At 37.3% G+C, this 19516-nt stretch overlaps 1 protein-coding gene across 2 annotated transcripts in view; it reads left to right on the top strand.

Annotated features, from left to right (window-relative positions):
- Positions 1-19516, top strand: part of ATF6 (activating transcription factor 6) — a 181118-nt gene that overhangs the window by 45668 nt on the left and 115934 nt on the right. For both annotated transcript variants that reach the window (XM_053608161.1, XM_053608162.1), the window contains exons 8-9: positions 8769-8954; positions 9877-9968. In XM_053608161.1, coding sequence (XP_053464136.1) covers positions 8769-8954; positions 9877-9968 — 278 coding nt within the window. The remainder of the gene's footprint in view (positions 1-8768; positions 8955-9876; positions 9969-19516) is intronic.

The raw sequence follows: 19516 nt of genomic DNA, 5'->3' as shown, positions 1-19516 counted from the left end.
AATGATTTTTCTATGATCTTACAGTTAATTCATTGCAATACTGAAATAATAATTAAGGACATTTGACTTCCAATGTTGTCATTTAATGGCACAGATTACCATTACTTTTATATGGCTACTTCCAGTATTTCTAGGGACATGTTGAAGCAGAGGAGTCATAAATTGAAGTCACAGGAAATTGTTCTGAGAATCTTTTTAAAATCCCTATGTATAGGTCATGGGTCCCTCCATTCCCCAAGAGGCAGTGCCCACAATGTAGCTTTCCTATGAGCTTTTGGGGCATATTCCGGCTTTTGCCCTTCTATTGGTGATTCTTTCTCTTCGTTCATAAAATGTGATTGGATAAGGCAACATGGACATACAGTCTATGAGGGACCATGTATTCTTGTTCTGGAAATTCAGACCAGAAGGTATTCTTTATTTAAAAAAAAAAAAAAAAGAAGGAAAGAATTCATGGGATGAAAATTATTTCTTGGACTCTGCCAAATAAATAGTTCAGTTTATGAGTAAAGAATCTTCTTTATTTAATTTTTGGTGAATGGGAACTAATTATATCACACACACATGCATGCGCATGTGCAAACAGACAGACAAAACTCAATAGGAAGAGTAAAATGAAATTTTGATTATCATGAGGTTGAGAAGGGGAGAGATAGTATAAGTCTGTTTCCTCTTTTTCTGCTTTAAACAGTTTTATGAGAAAAAAGGAAGTATATGTAAGATTCTTATGGGAAATCAAATTAAAATTTTAATTTATTTGAATATGGAAAGTAAGATTGCCACAAATTAAATGTGCCAATAATTTAGCTATACATGTTTTTAAGAATGTATCTAGAAATTGACCAATACTTGGAAGCACACCACCTTACAAGGCTTAGGTAGAATCAAGTGGAAATGTTGAACAGGCCTATATCAAGTTCTGAAATAGCATCAACTATACAAAATCTCCCTAAAAAGAAAAGCCTGGGACCAGATGGCTTCACGTCAGAATTCTACCAAACCTTTAAAGAGGAACTAATATCTATATTACTCAACCTTTTCTGAAATATAGAAAAAGAAGGAATACTACCCAACACATTCTATGAAGCAAACATACCTTGATCCCCAAACCAGGAAAAGACCCAACAAGAAAAGAAAATTATAGACCAATATCACTAATGAATATTGATGCAAAAATATTCAACAAGATCCTAACAAACAGAATCCAGCAACACATTAAACAAATTATACATCATGACCAAATGGGTTTTATCCCAGGGTCTCAAGGCTGGTTCAATATATGTAAATCTATAAATATAATTCAGCACATAAACAAATTAAAAAACAAAGACCATATGATTCTCTCAATTGATGCAGAAAAAGCTTTTGATAATATCCAGCATCCCTTCATGATCAGAACACTTAAGAAAATTGGTATAGAAGGGACATTTCTTAAACTGATAGAGGCCATCTACAGCAAACCCACAGCCAATATCCGTATTGAATGGAGTTAAATTGAAATCATTTCCCCTTAGATCAGGAACCAGGTAAGGTTGCCCATTGTCTCCACTGCTCTTTAACATTGTAATGGAAGTTTTAGCCTTTGCAATTAGGGAAGAAAAGGTGATTAAGGGTATCCATATAGGGTCAGAAGAGATCAAAACTTTCACTCTTCGCAGATGATTAGATTGTATATCTGGAAAACACCAAGGATTCTACTACAAAACTCATAGAAGTGATCAAGGAATACAGCAGCGTCTCAGGTTACAAAATCAACATTCATAAATTGTAGCCTTTTTACATACCAACAGTAGTCAAACTGAAAAAAGTCAGGGACTCTATTTCGTTCACAGTAGTGCCAAAGAAGATGAAATATTTGGGAGTTTATCTAACAAAGGACGCAAAAGATCTCTATAAAGAGAACTATGAAACTCTAAGAAAATAAATAGCTGAAAATGTTAACAAATGGAAAAACATACCATGCTCATGGCTGGGAAGAATCAACATTGTTAAAATGTTGATACTACCCAAAGAAATATACAATTTTAATGCAATCCCTATTAAAGCATCACTGTCATACTTTAAAGATATCAAAAAAATAATACTTTGTTTTATATGGAATCAGAAAAAAACTCAAATAGCCAAAACATTACTCAGAAATAAAAACAAAGCAGGAGGAATCACACTACCAGACCTCAGACTATACTATAAATTGATAGTGATCAAAACAGCATGGTACTGGCACAAAAACAGAGAGGTAGATGTCTGGAATAGAATAGAGAACCAAAAGATGAACCTAGCTACTTACCGTTATTTGATCTTTGACAAGCCAATTAAAAACATTCAGTGGGGAAAAGATTCCCTATTTTTTTTTTTTTTGTAGAGACAGAGTCTCACTGTACCGCCCTTGGTAGAGTGCCGTGGCGTCACACGGCTCACAGCAACCTCCAGGTCTTGGGCTTACGCGATTCTCCTGCCTCAGCCTCCCGAGCAGCTGGGACTACAGGCGCCCGCCACAACGCCCAGCTATTTTTTGGTTGCAGTTTGGCCGGGGCCGGGTTTGAACCCGCCACCCTCGGTATATGGGGCCGGCGCCCTCCGAAAAGATTCCCTATTTAACAAATGGTGCTGAGTGAACTGGCTGGCAACCTGTAGAAGACTGAAACTGGACCCACACCTTTCACCATTAACCAAGATAGGCTGTCACTGGATTAAAGATTTAAACTTAAGACATGAAACTATAAAAATACTAGAAGAAAGTGCAGGGAAAACTCTTGAAGAAATTGGCCTGGGCGAGTATTTTATGAGGAGGACACCCCCAGGGAATTGAAGCAGCTTCAAAAATACACTACTGGGACCTGATCAAACTAAAAAGCTTCTGCACAGCCAAGAACACAGTAAGTAAAGCAAGCAGGCAGCCCTCACAATGGGAGAAGATATTTGCAGGTTATGTCTCTGACAAAGGTTTAATAACCAGAATCCACAGAGAACTCAAACATATTAGCAAGAAAAGAACAAGTGATTCCATCGCAGGCTGGGCAAGGGACTTGAAGAGAAACTTCTCTGAAGAAGACAGGCGCATGGCCTACAGACATATGAAAAAATGCTCATCATCTTTAATCATCAGAGAAATGCAAATCAAAACTACTTTGAGATACCATCTAACTCCAGTAAGATTAGCCCATATCACAAAATCCCAAGACCAGAGATGTTGGCATGGATGTGGAGAAAGGGGAACACTTCTACACTGCTGGTGGGAATGCAAACTAATACGTTCCTTTTGGAAAGATGTTTGGAGAACAATTAGAGATCTAAAAAATAGACCTGCTATTTGATCCTACGATTCCTCTACTAGGTATATGCCCAGAAGACCAAAAATCATATTATAACAAAGCTATTTGTACCAGAATATTTATTGCAGCCCAATTCATAATTGCTAAGTTATGGAAGAAGCCCAAGTGCCCATCGATCCATAAATGGATTAATAAATTGTGGTATATGTACACCATGGAATATAATGCAGCCTTAAAGAAAGATGGAGACTTTACCTCTATCATGTTTACATGGATGGAGCTGGAACATAATCTTCTTAGTAAAGTATCTCAAGAATGGAAGTAAAAGTATCCAGTGTACTCAGCCCTACTATGAAACTAATTTATAGCTTTCATATGAAAGAATTTTTTTTTTTTTTTGTGGTTTTTGGCCGGGGTTGGGTTTGAACCCGCCACCTCCGGCATATGGGACCGGCGCCCTACTCCTTGGGCCACAGGCGCCGCCCCATATGAAAGAATTATACCTAATTATATAGGTATATAATATATATATAAAACCTGAGAATATGAGGAAGGGGGAAAGAGGGAGGATGGGCAGAGGGAGGGTAATTGGTGGGACCATACCAACAGTCCATCTTAGAAGGGTACATGTGAAACTTAGTAAATGTAGAATATAAATGTCTTAATAAATAAGAAAATGCCAGGAAGGCTATGTTAACCAGTGTGATGAAAATGTGTCAAATGGTCTATAAAACCAGTGTATGGTGCCCCATGATTGCGTTAATGTACTGTGATTTAATAATAAAAACATAAATTAAAAAAAAAGAATGTATCTATGCAGATTTTCATTATGATAGGTAAGAATATATATTATGTAATTTAGGAAAATGTATAAAGAAATTTACTTCTTTGGCTTTTAAATCAATTTTGAATAAATTTAAATTTTATTTATTTAGTTGAAAGGGTGTTTTTTTTTTGAGATAAGAGTCTCACTTTGTCGCTCTCAGTAGTGTGCTGAGACATCATAGCTCACAGCAACCTCCAACTCATGAACTCGTGGGCTTGAGTGATTCTCTTTCCTCAGCCTCCCAAGTAGCTGGGACTACAGGTGCCCGCCACAATGCCTAGCTATTTTTTGGTTGTAGTTGTCATTGTTGTTTTGGCAGGCCTGGGCTGGGTTTGAACCCGCCAGCTCTGGTGTATGTGGCTGGCACTCTGACTGCTGAGCTACCCGCGCTAAGCCAGTTGAAAGGGTTTTTTTTGTTTGTTGGTTTTTTGGTCTGACATAGTGAACATGGTAAAGAGGTTAATCAGTGACAGCCTCTAGTTCATCCATCAATGTAGAGGGCAAGTTTCCACCAGATGACAATTAGAACTGGTAGAGAGAAATGCAGCATGCCAGTGGTTACCGTGTGATTCATCTGTACGTTGTTGATACTTGTCTGATTTAACTTTACATGAGATGTCGGAATGTATTTCTTAGCATAAAAATGACCTATTTTCAGATTAATTTATAGTTATTCAGGATATTGGAGCTCATTTCTTAGCAGCATCACAGAATCTAGCCCTAAATAGTCAATTTTGTTTCTAAAACAGAGATTATAAAAATTTACAGTATTAATCAATTGATAAAGCTTTTAAAATTAAAAGCAAAATGTGAATAGACTTGGAACTTTGAGTCTTAAATTGATCCAGCTTCCAAATGTGAAAGTTTTCTTTTCACAGAAGTCTTTCTTACAGTCAAATAAATGTTTTATAAATGAAACACCAGATTTTATAGTGCATTGCCACTAACGGGAGAATATTTTGCAGCTGTGGAGTTTTTTCTTTTGTTCTTTTTTCTTTCTCCAAGGCACAGTGCTTGGTGGGAGGGTTGTCTGGAGGCGGGATGATCAGAAGCAGGGCCTAGCCAGCTGTTCATTCATGTAAGTCTGTGTTAAATCATCTGATATGCCTGTAGGGGAGATGGGTCAATTGATTAATGGGCCGGAATATTGATTTTATGTTTTCAGATTGCCAACAGAGGAGATTAAGCTTCTAGATGCAAGCAGTTCCAGAACTTTCTGTTTTCAGACAGGCATGTAATTAAAGTAACCACATAGTTCACTGAGGTTAGTGTTCCATGCCGTGATGCAAGCCTCTCTGTTTGGTGTTTAAAACAGCTTTGGAGCTTTGGTATAAGTACCACTAGGCTTGGAATCAACTAACCTAAATTCTAGTCCTTCTGCTCTCTAACAGTAATTTAAATAAGGTGGCTTATTTTAAAGAATGTTGAAAAATAGTGTTTTCAACTAGAGATTAATTAAAATATATTATGAAGCATAAAGATAATTGAGATACCATGCTGCCATTCTCAAAGCATGTGAAAGATGATTATGGTCCATTGTATATGTAAAACGATTTACCGAACAGAATCACAGTGTAATCATTTTTTTCTTATAAAGGTAGATACCCTCTCTTTCAAACACTGAATTCCAAATAGTGCATATATGGTCTAAAAATCATATTCTTTTTGCCTAGTAAGTACAGAATAATTTACATATTACATATTCCCATAGCTTAAGGTAGCCTGCTAAGACGTAAAGTTAGAACGCTGTATTTGGTGACTCCTGTGGGTTTCATTTGTTTTTACTGTCTTTACCTTCTGTAATTGTTGGTAGTGTTGAGTATTTATTTTCAGAACAATTGTATCTTTTTCTATGAGAAGAAATGTGTATTTGACTGCAGGTGGTTTTCATTTGTATACTATGAGGCATGTGGACTGACAGCCTTTGAGATTTTGATACTGTATAATATGCAGGTGCTTTTATTGCTTATAGAAATGTCTAATCCTTGTTTGAAATTTGTTAAATAGTGTGCCATCTGTAAGCCTTTCTAAATTCCAGAGATTAATTGGCCTTTAAAGTAAAGTTGCCTTTTGTCTAACTTTTAGTATAAACTCTTCAATCTGGGAACCTTCTCCTTTATGTGCTTGTTCAGTGTTCTGTATATTTTAGCACTCTAGTATTAATTATGGATGTTGGCATTCCCAGTAACAATGGCAATCGCTAAAAATAAAAGTAGGCTGAATTAAGTAGCGTTGTCCAGAGAATATTTTGAAATCGGTAAATAGCCAATTCATTTTGGCTGTGTCACTGCTGTGTGTATGTGTGTGTGCAAGCATTACTGAAGGTGGGATAGTTGTTCTGGAGGGAAATTTTTATAGGTGATGGTTACATAAGATCAGCATTCTTATCAAGTTTCAGTTAAAAGAGAAAAAAATGCCTTTTTGATACCACATGTAACATTTCTTTTCCTGTGGGTTCTCATTTGAAGGTTGTTAACAATATTTGGCGGTGAGAGATGACTTGGTTGGCTTTGGGATACCTCTGTTTCTAGGAAATTTAGTATCAGGGTAGAAATCCTATTTTTTTTTTCTCTTTTAAAGAAATCAATATTAAGGCCGGATGTGGTGGCTCATGCCTGTAATCCGAACACTCTGGGAGGCCTAGACGGGTGGATTGCCGGAGCTTAGTAGCTCAAGACCAGCCTGAGCAAGAGTAGACCCTGTCTTTAAAAAAATAGCCAGGTATTGTGGTGAGTGCCTGCAGTCCCATCTACTTGGGAGGCTGAGGCAAGAGGATCACTTGAGTTTTAGTTTGCTGTGAGCTATGATGATCTCATGGCACTCAACAAGGGGTGGCAGAGTGAAACTCTGTCTCAAAAAAAAAAAAAAAAGAAAGAAAGAAATATTAAGTTATTTATGTACTGGTTTCAGTGAGAGTTACTGAATACCCCATAGTAGAATGTTTATTTATAAAAGTCTATTTAAAATATGTAGAAGTCAATAATTCATCCATCTGTGTACTTATACAAATTAATTTAATATTATTATTTGGTACTTTTTATGGATTTAATTTTTCTACCTTTCTCTTTTTTCCCAAAGAAATTAGACTAATGCAGTTACAGTGGGCTCCATAACTTAGATTATAAGTCATAACAAAAAATAATTTTGCTTGGTAGGTTTTTATTAAGGTAGATACTATATTAATCAAAAAAGTAGTATCAGACATGGTTTTGACTTCCAAAGTATAAAATCTAGGTGGAGAAAGAGATGTAACATTCACGAAATTATTGAGAGTGTTAGAATGTTTCGGTGTATCTTCCAAATTATAAGGATTTATTATGCTCAAAGAAAATACAAATCAGAGGGGTTAGAATAATTGTAGATGGGAGAGATCTTAGAAGTGGAGGAGATGATATTTTGAATGGAAATAAACATTATGACTAAAGGAACAAGTTAGAGTAGCCTTCAATGATAAGATTGGTGGACGTGGGCTCAGCACCTGTAGCTGAGTGAGTAGGGCCCCGGCCACATATGCCGAGGCAGGTGGTTTCAAACCTGGCACGGGCCTGCTAAACAACAATGACAACTGCAACAAAAAGATAGCCAGGTCTTGTTGTGGACTGTAGTCCCAGGTACTTGGGAGACGTAGGCAAGAGAATTGGTTAAGCCCAAGAGTTTGAGGTTGCTGTGAGCTGTGATGTCAAAGCACTCTACTGAGGGCAACATAGTGAGACTCTGTCTCAAAAAAAAAAAAGAAAGGATTGGTGGATGTGGCTTGAATAGTTAGAGTTAAAGCAGAAAGTATGTTAGGTAGAGGGTGGTCACATTATGAAAGGACTTCAAAGAAAATGTGGGTAGCAAGGATGTATGACTAGCTTGTTTTTGCAATGGAGTAATAAAAATGTTTTCTTGGGAGAAGTTATCTTAGAAATGATAGACAAGATAAGATGGAAGATGATTGAAATAGGAGTCTATTGAGATAATCTAGGGATGAATTAATAAGTGTGTCTGTGTCAGGAGAGTGACAGAGGGAATAGAGAAAAGAGAGTAACTGAGACATATTTTCAGTCTCTTCAAAAGAGACTTGGTCCTTAGCATATACTCACACATAGTAAGTTAGTGAGGGATTGAAAGAGGGAGTAAATATAGAGAATAAAAGAAAAATAATAGTTTGTGAGCACTTCTTATAAGTGATCACTTCTAATTGTAAGTATCCTGTGAGATACTTACAATTGATAGAAGACGAACAGATTTTTAAAAGATGGAGGTAGATAATGAGTTCATTTTGCTCACACTGAATTTGAAGTGATAATGACTCTACAAGTAGATGGTTTTGGAGCACAGTCAATCAGGGCCAGAGATATAAAGATGTATGTATATACACGTACATACTTAAAGGTACTTTCTGAAGGAGTTTCTGAAGGGAGAATTGAAAGAGCAATAAATAAGCCTTAGTTAGAAAACACCAGAAGAAATTACGTAACATTTAGGTTTAGAAAGCCTTATTTAATCATTCGATTTTAATTTGTTTAGTTGAACAGTATTTTTTTTAAAACTTAACCGTGAAACAACCAGTAATAACTTATGGTTTGAAAAATTGTTTAAAAATAATTATAAAAATCAATATATTCTTATCTATTTTGATGTGGTTCTAAAATCAGCATGTTCAAATTCATCATAACTTTCCCTAGATTGCTGTGCTAAGGAGACAACAACGTATGATAAAAAACCGAGAGTCTGCTTGTCAATCCCGCAAAAAGAAGAAAGAGTATATGCTGGGGCTAGAGGCAAGGTTAAAGGCTGCCCTCTCAGAGAATGAGCAGCTGAAGAAAGAGAATGGGTCACTGAAGCGGCAGCTGGATGAAGTTGTATCAGAGGTGAGTGAAAAGAGTGGGGATGAGATGGGCTAAAAACTTAAGTATTTTCTTTTTTTGGATAAGTAAGTTGAGAAACTGTTGAATTTTAAATTACGTAAAGCAATAGTGCTAGGAAGAAGAGAGTACAGTAAGTCTTAAACATTTGTAACAAATATAACATTTTTGAAAGACGACCTTTTGAATGGTATCTCCCAATCCACATATAAGTTGTCTCCTTGTCCTAGGTTTCTCCTCCCTCAATTATTGCCTTAGCACCCTCTTTTCTGACGGAATGAATCACATTTAAGCTCCCAAAGGGCTTGCTCTTCCCTTTAAAATATGTGTATGTGTGTGTGTAATGTTTTTATCTTTTCTCAGTTTCCCTGCCCACTATTATGTTTTTTGCATTTTGTGGCTGGACCCTAGAATAGTAATCTTGTCAGTTTTGTTCGTGAAATCTGTGGCTTCCGGAATTTCCCACTGCAGTGCTATCCTGAGCCACTTAGAAATCTACCAAGGAAGGCTTCTACACTATTCTTTCTGTCTTGCCCCTGAGATCGAAATATGGGAATACCCCAGTGTGTTACTGAAAACTATGATTTAAGAGATAGGGAGACAAACTACAGAATTCTTTGAGGATCCATAAAAATATAAAATCTTTGAATTCTTCTCTTTTGAGTGAAGAGACACCTGCAGCAGAATGACTGCTGTGGTTTTTCTCTCTGGCTTCGGTCCTTTTCTCTTTCTGCTGGAAAAAGGAACTTAGAAGGCTTTGTTTGCTCTAGTCTTTGGAAAAGTATTATTTTATCACCTTTGATTTTTTTCTTTTAAATAAGAAAAGGTATTTATATAACTGGTGAAGAGAAAAATTCTTACCTTAGGTATTGCTTTTTATGAGATCGATGTGTAGTTTAATTATATTTAATGTGGTCATTTCCTTTAGAACCAGAGGCTTAAAGTCCCTAGTTCAAAGCGAAGAGCTGTCTGTGTGATGATAGTATTGGCATTTGTAATACTGAACTTTGGACCTTTGAGGTAAGTGTATAGATTCTTATTTTGGATACTAATGCTAAAGATTTAAGTTCTTGTTATTTGTTATTATTTTGCTCTAGTCATAAGATAGAGAAAAACTGATTTGTTTGGGGAAAAAAAAATCAGCATCCTAGATATTATAAAGAATAATTAGACAGGAGATATGTCTTCAAAGATTTGATCCAGCTGGAAGGAGAGACATGTAAAAGAATGACTATGCTATAATGGATAAATGTAATCATAGCAGAATCAACAAAGTATTAAAAGGATATAAATGAGAATATGAGTTCCTTATGTTGAATGTTCATGTCATTTTGGTAGGTGCTCAATGCATTTTTTTGAATGACAGAGATAAATAAAGGAAATCCCTACAGAGGAAGCTGAATCTTGAAGTGTGATACCGGTTTGTCATGTACAAAGCGTGTGAAAAGCATTCTAAGCAGAGGGAACAGCATGTTTAAAGACACAATTATGAAATAGCATGACATTTTAAGAAAAATGAAAAGTTTAGCGTGTCTCGTATATCTGGGGAATAAGAATAAGGCTAGATATATAGCCAGAAGTATAGATGAGGCCAGGAGAAGGGCCTAAGATGTTACTAAATACAATGAGGCATCCCTGGGTTTTTAGGTGGAGGGTAACATAATTAGCTTTCCATATTAGGAAGATGATGTTTAGGGTTGTATTGAGAATGGACTGCACTGGTGCAGTGCAGTGGCTCATACTTGTAATTCTAGCACTGTGAGAGGATTGCTTGAGCCCAGGAGTTTGAGGTTGCTGTGAGCTCTGATGATGCCACAGCGCTCTACCCAGGGTGAATGAATGGCAGTGAGGAGAGACCAGTCCAGAGATAGTGGGCTGTTAGGAGACTGTTGAGTATTTCAGGTAATAGATGTGAGTCTGAACAGAGACTGTGGTTATAGAGGGGACTTCTATAGCCATTTTATTTCTGTATAGTTTCTAAAAAGTATAGAACTGTGCAGAGTAAAAAGTGAAAGACTTCTAGCCCACCTTCCTCAGATACTTCCCTTCCCTTTATCATTCTTCTTTATATTTTTTCCATATTTTCAAACATATGTTACTTTACTAATTTAGTCAGAATATGTTTATTTAATATTTACTGAGTATTAGATATAATGTAAAACTAAGAATATAATGATGAAGAATATTAACCAGGTCTCTATTTTCATGGAATTTATAGTCTTATGTGAATAGACATATATTAAAATGATAACACAAATAAATGTAAACCTATTAACAATGTCAGGCACCACGAAGGAAAAGTACGTGATATTATAAGACCACAGTTAAATAAAGGAAATAAGGGTAAGGTAAGGTTTCTCTGAGAAAAGGGTGATTAGGTTAAGACCTAAAAGAAGATTAGAAATTATATAGGAAGAGCATTTTATAAAGAGTATAAGGATGTATGTATACCCTCATTTGTGTTTGTGTCTTTGTGTTTATATGTCTATAGTTTTAAAATTTGGTTTTACATGACAGGAATTATATACATATAAAGTGCTTTTTCACTTTAAAATACATCAGTAACATCATTCTCATTTAATAGCTACATAGTTTTCTATAGGGTGGATATACTATAATTTAGCAGTTCTCAAACTTGAGGTCTTGGGAGGATCCCAAAGAATTTTCTTTTTTTGCAGTTTTTGGCCAGGGCTGGGTCTGAACCTGCCACCTCCAGCATATGGGGCCGGCGCCCTACTCCTTTGAGCCGCAGCGCCGCCCTCGAAGAATCTTTTGATTATGTGGCCTGTATCTACTGATATTTGTTATATAAGAAATTAAAACATATTTTTAAAAATAATAATCTTTTACATGTTAACATAACATTTTCATGAAAATAATTCTTATTTTCAAACCTTAAAAATATAGTGGTGTAAAGAAGAGTGGCAATATTTTATATATTTGTAAAAATTGTTGCTGTCTGACTTAGAAGTTAGCAGCATTCTCATATCTGTTTTTTGTTTTTTATTTTTTTTTTGAGACAGAGTCTTATTATGTCACTCTAGGTAGAGTGCTGTGGAATCACAGCTCACAGCAACCTCACACTCCTGGGCTTAAGTGATTCTTTTGCCTCAGCCTCCCTAGTAGCTGGGACTACAGGTGCTCATCACAATGCCCAGCTATATTTTTTGTTGCAGTTGTCATTGTTTAGCAGGTCTGGGCCAGGCTCAAACCCACCAGCCCTGGTGTATGTGGCTGGTGCCCTAATCACTGTGCTATGGGTGCCAAGCCATAACTGTTTGTTTTTTTTTAATGAGTTGCTATAAACCCACTTAAGTGTATTAAATGTGTATCTAGTATTTATTGATAACTAACTTGTGATACTCTGCACATATTTACTGATTCTTTTGTAGATTTATGTATGTTATTTTAACTTTTTTTTTTTTTGAGACCGAGTCTTTGTTGCCCTGGGTATAGTGCTGTGGCATCATAACTCCTAGCAACCTCAAACTCTTGGGCTCAAGTGACTCTCTTGTGTTAGTCTCCCACGTAGCTGGGATTATAGGTGCCTAACATAACTCCCGCTAGTTTTTCTATTTTTAGTAGAGATGGGGATCTCACACTTGCTCAGGCCGGCCTTGAACTCCTGAATTCAAGCAATCCACCCACCTCAGCTTCCCAGAGTGCTAGGATTACAGACATGAGCTACCACACTCGGGCTATGTATGTCATTTTTAACTGAAAGAACTTTCTTCTCTCTTTCAACTTAATCTTTTTAATGTTACTTACAATTTCTAGAAGTTGTCCACACATTCTTGGAATTGCCTTATTCAACTACTTTTCATCAGTTATACCATATATCACATTTTCTTTCACTTTTTGAAGTTATGCAGTTTGTCACATTTACTTCCACTTATTAATTGCCTTGTGCTGTTATTAAAGTTTTTCTCCTTTGGATATAATACAATATTTATCAAGAGCATCCTTTGGATATAATACAGTATTTATCAAGAGCATAATACATTTATATATGTTCATTCACTATTTCTCAAAAACTGTATGCTGTCTTGGCCCCTGTAGCTCAAGTAGCTAAGGCGCCAGCCAAATACACCTGAGCTGGCAGGTTCGAATCCAGCCTGGGCCTGCCAAACAACGACAACTACAACTAAAAAAAAAAAAATTGCTAGATGTTGTGGTGAGCGCCCATAGTCCCAGCTACTTGAGAGGCCGAGTCAAGAGAATCGCTTAAGCCCAATAGTTTGAGGTTGCTGTGAGCTGTGACGCCACAGCACTGTACCCAGGGCGACAGCTTGAGACTCTGTCTCAAAAAACAAGCAAACAAACAAGAAAAACTATGTGCTTTTAGTTCCCCATTTCTTATCTGAGGTTGCGTGAGGTGTTCATTTATTTATTCAGTCACACATACAGCAAATATTTATAGAGTACCTAATGTTTGTCCAGGTACTGAGCAAGAAATTACGGATGCAAATATGAATGAAAGTGCAGTCTAGTAAAAGAAGCACATATATAAACCGGGAATATGAGGAAGAATTACATAGATGTCATATAAACATGTGGGGATTAAATAAAGGAAAAACTTTTTTTTTTACAAAACATTTATGACATGAAATATCTGGATTTTCCGCACTGAGCTATTATCTGATTCTCTGCAAATCATTTGGGTGTCCTACTATTTAACTCAATTTTGACACTTACTACCTGGAGTTAGCACAGTCCCCACAGGTTAAGGGCTCAGTCCCATAAGACTACCCCCCTCTTCAATTGCAAGTCCCAATTTGTGACATGTAAATTCTGACTGGCTATAAAGTAAGGGTTCTTATAACCCCCTCTTGAGGTTTGATAATTTGCTAGGATAGCTCACAGAACTCAGGAAGGCAGGGTGTGGTGGCAGCCTCTCGGGCCTGTAATTCTCATGTTTTGGTAGGCCAGAGCAGGAGGATAGCTTGAGGCCAGGAGTTTGAGACCAGCTTGAGCAACATAGCAAGAACCCATCTCTAAAAAAAACAAACACACTTAAAAAAGCCTCAGAAAAAAACATTCTATTTACTATTCTTGTTTTATTATTATATAAAGGATATATAAGTTGAGCCAAATGGAAGAGATGCACAGGGTCGGGTTTGGGGAGGAGTACGGAGCTTTCATGCCCTCTCCAGGTGCCCACCCTCTTAGCACCGCTTTGTGTTTGCTAGCCTGGAAGCTCTTCAAACTCCATTGGTTAGGGTTTTTATGGAGGCTTTGTTATATAGGCATGATTGATTATTGGCCATTGGTTATTGAACTCAATCTCCAGCCTCCTCCCCTGCCTAGAGCTTGGGATATAGGGCTGAAAATTCCAACCCACCAGTTATGTGGTTGGTTCCTCTGGCAATCAGCCTCTTTCCTCCTGCAGTCACTCCATTAGCATAAACTCAGGCCCTTTTGGAAGGTCCTTATTAGGAATAACAGAAGACACTCTTCTTATCCTCAATCACTCAGGAAATTCCAAGGGTCTTGGGAGCTCTATGCCAGGAACAATACCCAAATATATATTTCTTATTATATTGCAGTATCTTAGGCATAGTCCTGAGGGAACATAGAAGTAACCAGTAACTCTGATGGTGGCAATCTTGGGAGGCTTTACGCAACAGCATTGGAAGAAGGAATAAAGAGAATTGGATTATGCTGCAGGAGTGAGGGTGGGAGTGGGGGAGACACCTTGTGGAAACTCATGAATCAATAGAAATTTCTGGGGGAAAAAACTGGAACAAAAAAGTAAAAAGTTTTTAAACAAATTAATGATCTTAACAGCTGCTAAAGTAAAGGGGGCCTGTGGAAATGGGTCTTATTTCCATGGCAAAGTGATCTATTATGAAGGGAAGAGATGATGATCCATCTTTTATCAAGAAAAAGTTTGAGTTCAAAAAGGAATTAGATGAGCCATACAAAAGGAGAATTAATAATGGGAGAAAGTTTAAATACTTGACAATCTGAGGATTAACCAGTTGAGATCTGTGTCTTTCTCTGTGTGAGGCTTTAGGAACAGAAAGCCAAGTAGTAGGAAGGTTAGTAACTATTTAAATTAAAAAACATGTTAAAAGGCTTAAATTGAAGAAAAGCAACAAGAAGAAGAGCTGGAAGGAATGAAGAAATATAGAAGTATCTTAACAAATTGGAATATCTCCAGACACAATGAAGGAAATAAGGAAGAAACTGGCTGGGATATTCATAGAAACCAAGACAAAATTTGGCATGAACAGTGAAACATCAAAGCCCAGAGAATAATAATGATTTTAGACTGAAACTAAACATTGGGAATTGAAATGTTTCATCATATGTATTATTCAGAAGCATTTCTCTATTTTCCCCATCCTGTCTGGGGTCTGTGAGTCTGCCTGAGGAACAGAAGCTTCCCAGTTGAACCTTATTAGTACCAGCTGGAAGATATTGAACAACTTCCACATTTATGATCTTATATATCTAGAAACCTCAAGCATGCATTACAATGTTTTATTGGTGTAGAAACTGCATAGGCTTTGGGAAAACAGATTGTGAGTTCTATCTGAATTTTTCTCAGGAAGCACAAAATTAGGTTTGGACAAACAGACATTTGAATCAGAGATTTCCAAAGTATTTTTAATGTAGGAATCTAAATTCTTTTATTTATTTATTTTTTTTGAGACAGAGTCTCAAGCTGTCAGCCTGGGTAGAGTGCCATGGCATCATCATAACTCATAGAAACCTCCAACTCTTGGTCTCAAGCTATCCTCTTGCCTCAGTTTTTCTATTTTTAGTATAGATGGGGATCTCGCTTTTTGCTCAGGCTGGTCTCTAACTTGTGAGCTCAAGCAATCCACCTGCCTCAGGGATTATAGGGGTGAGCCACTGCAATCATATTACCATAATAAGGTTATTAATGCTATTTCAGATGTTCAATGTAGAATTGAACTTTTATGCCTTTTTGTTATGGGCCCAAATGAAAAAATATTTATAACACAGAAATTTGCCAAATATAAGTATGCCTTAAACATTTCCTGGAGGTATTTGGTGATGAAATATAAATATGTCTTTTATTTAAAGTAAGAGTTTCATGCAGCAAAACCAACTAGTGTGAAGAGTTTTGGATTAGGATATAGACATCACAGAAAAAGAAAATAAATAAAAGGATTAAGTTCTTATTTTATTGATGTTTTATGGATAGTAAAGAAGGTATCTAGCTATTTTTGGCAAAGGATTTAAGGAGCTGGCCCACTCTGGGCCACTCTGGGTGGTCTATAAAAATAGTAACTCTAGGATTACTCCAGCGGGAATGACTAAGTAGGACAAATGTGAATTAGTAGGAAACCCCCTTCTTACTACTCACTGGGGTTAATTCTGTGATTATTGGTCATATTTTATAGTGGAAGAACCTGAGATTTAATTCAGGTCTAATTAAAAAAATTATCTCATTACAAACTCTGCCTTTCTTACTATACCATAAATTTTTTTTCCTACTATTGTTCAAGAAACCTCAAGTACTTCTGTTTTTGGAAGTATGGTGGGCTAAAGGTATAGACTCGCAGGGGTCCTCAAACTTTTTAAATAGTGGGCCAGTTCACTGTCCCTCAGACTGTTGGAGGGCTGGACTATAGTTTAAAAAAAAAAAAACTATGAACAAATTCCGATGCACACTGCACATATCTTATTTTGAAGTAAAAAAACAAAACGGGAACGAATACAATCACACCGCCTCATGTGGCCTGTGGGCCGTAGTTTGAGGACCCTGGTTGCAGTTTAGCATAACAGAATATGATGGATTAGAAAATAAATCAAAACTCTGTCATTTCATGGCTCAACTGGAGACAAAGTAAGGACTTCTTGGAGGCTGGAAATATTAAGATAATGTGTACCCACAATGGTAAACTAGCACTAGAAGTGGTGCTTGTTCTGGATTCAGTTCCTTATCCTGTGACATGCAGTCTGAGGATAGGAAAGAAAGCTCTGGACCCAAATGAGGTGGGAAGTCATAACTGAGGACCCCTTTCCTCCTATTCAAATAAAGCCAGAATTTCCAAAGAATGACATTCTTGGTTGTTAAAAGGGGGGAAAAATGTTACCATACCACAGGGATACTATCGGTGAGTACCTATCTTGGTTTTGGCTTTGAGTAGCATGGAAATAAAGAAAAAGTCTTTCCTGATAATTCTTTACCCCAAAACCCCTAACACCTGTAGATTTGAGTCTAAATTTATGCTACTAGTGTAACCCACCACCACCAAAGGACAAATATTTAAGAGGCTCTGTATTGCTGGTACCTCTAGGCACTTTGCAGAAGCAAATGCAAATTCTTCTCAGAGGAGGATATTTTAAACATCCATTCTAAAAAAATTGTCACAGATAAAGGTCCATTTGAACATCAACACACATAATCCTTTTTTCCTCTCCCCACTGTTAAGCACAATAGGAAACAAACCATGAATAAGAGTTAGAGGAAATAGACTACAGAATCAGATGCTAGCTAAGAGACCATAGACACCTGAATTACAGATAGATATACAAAAGGAATTAAAGTAGGGCAAAGGAAAAAAAAAAAAAGACTATGAGAATTGACCAGGAAATTTTGGAAAAAACCTGGAAGTTTGCTAATTAATAAGTTAAAATTAGAAAAATAATGACCATGTTAAAACAAAAAAAACAGGAAAACAGCCTCATTTGAAGAGAGAAATAGTGAATGGGAAGATAGATCTGAAGAAAGCATATAGAATGTAATGCCGGGAGACAAAGAGATAGAAAACATGAAAGGCCGGGCTCGGTGGTTCATGCCTGTAATCCTAGCACTCTGGGAGGCCAAGACAGGTTGATTGCTAGAAGTTAGGAGTTCAAGACCAGCCTGATCAAGAGTGAGGCCCTTTCTCTAAAAAGTACCTGGACATTGTCACAGGTGCCTGTAGTCCCAGCTACTTGGGAGGCTGAGAAAAGAGGATCACTTGAGCCCAGGAGTTGGAGGTTGCTGTGACTGTGACGCCACAGCACTGTACTGAGGGCAACACAGTGAGATTCTGTCTCAAAAAAGAAAAAGAAAAAAACATGAAAGGTGATAAACATGCTCAGTGTGAAAAGTGCTTGACTCGGCACCCGTAGCACAGTGGTTATGGCACTAGCCACATACACCGAGGGTGATGGGTTCGAACCCAGCCCGGGCCAACTAAACAACTGTAACAAAAAAATAGCCGGGTGTTGTGGCCAGCCCCTGTAGTCCCAGCTAGTTGGGAGGCAAAGGTGCCCAAGAGTTGGACGTTGCTGTGAGCTGTGATGCAACAGCACTCTACTCAGAGTGCTATAGTGAGACTCTGTCTCAAAAAAAAAAAAAAGTACTCAACATTTCTATTCTTGTGGCTCAGTGAGTAGGGCGCCAGCCCCATATGCCGAGGGTGGCGGGTTCAAACCCAGCCCCGGCCAAACTGCAACCAAAAAATAGCCGGGCGTTGTGGCGGGCGCCTGTAGTCCCAGCTGCTCGGGAGGCTGAGGCAAGAGAACCGCGTAAGCCCAAGAGTTAAGAGGTTGCTGTGAGCCGTGTGACGCCACGGCACTCTACCCGAGGGCGGTACAGTGAGACTCTGTCTCTACAAAAAAAAAAAAAAAAGATATTGATTAGGTTTAGACTTGTTAAATTGGCATTTTGAAGTCTTTGGATAACCTCTAACAAAATATAACTATAGAGTATATAATTTCAAAATCTAGTAGAAGAAAAAAATGAAAAGGTATTTGTGGACTCAGTCTAAAAGAAGGCATCAATAAGGAGAGAAACTACTAGATTATGAAAACTTATAATGTGATAGTAGAAATGAATCTGGAATATTAGCAATCATCATAATAAATGGAAATGTACTAAACTGTGTGTATAAAAGGCAAAGATTATCAGACTGGAGGAGGACAAAAAGCAACATTCAACTCTGTGTTAATTTATATGACAAACTCCTAAAAACGAAACTACAGAAAAGTTGAAAGTCACAGGGGAAAAAAAGCAGAGTAGCCAAGGGAAAGCTGAAGTTGTTCTATTAATATCAAACAAATATACTTTAAGGAGACAAGCATTATTATACATAGTCAGTACATATTGATTAAAAAGATTAGTTTAACAGGAAGGTAGCATTCTAAATTAGTTTGTACCTCACAGTATAGCTTAGAAACAGTAATTGAGGGCGGTGCCTGTAGCTCAGCTGGTAGGGTGCCGGCCACATACACCCAGGCTGGTGGGTTTGAATCTAGTTCAGGCCTGCTAAACAGCAATGACAACTGCAACAAAAAAATAGCTGGGCCTTGTGGTGGGTGCCTGTAGTCCCAGCTACTTGGGAGCCTGAGGTAGGAGAATCACTTAAGCCCGAGAGTTTGAGGTTGCTGTGATGCCACAGCACTCTACTGAGGACGACACAGCGAGACTGTCTCGGTGGGGGGTGGGGAGGAGAAACAGTAATTGACAGACTGTGGGGGAAAATTGATCTTCCACTGCCATAGTGGGAAATTTAAGTATACATCTCTCATTAATTGATAGACCACATACATTAAAAAAAAATCTGCAAATATGTAGAAAATGTAAATGTTATCATTATTAA

This window comes from Nycticebus coucang, chromosome 10 (genome assembly GCF_027406575.1).
Source record: "Nycticebus coucang isolate mNycCou1 chromosome 10, mNycCou1.pri, whole genome shotgun sequence".
Taxonomy (NCBI): Eukaryota; Metazoa; Chordata; class Mammalia; order Primates; family Lorisidae; genus Nycticebus; species Nycticebus coucang.
Note: the sequence above shows the minus strand (reverse complement) of the source record. Positions and strands in the feature narration are given on the sequence as shown.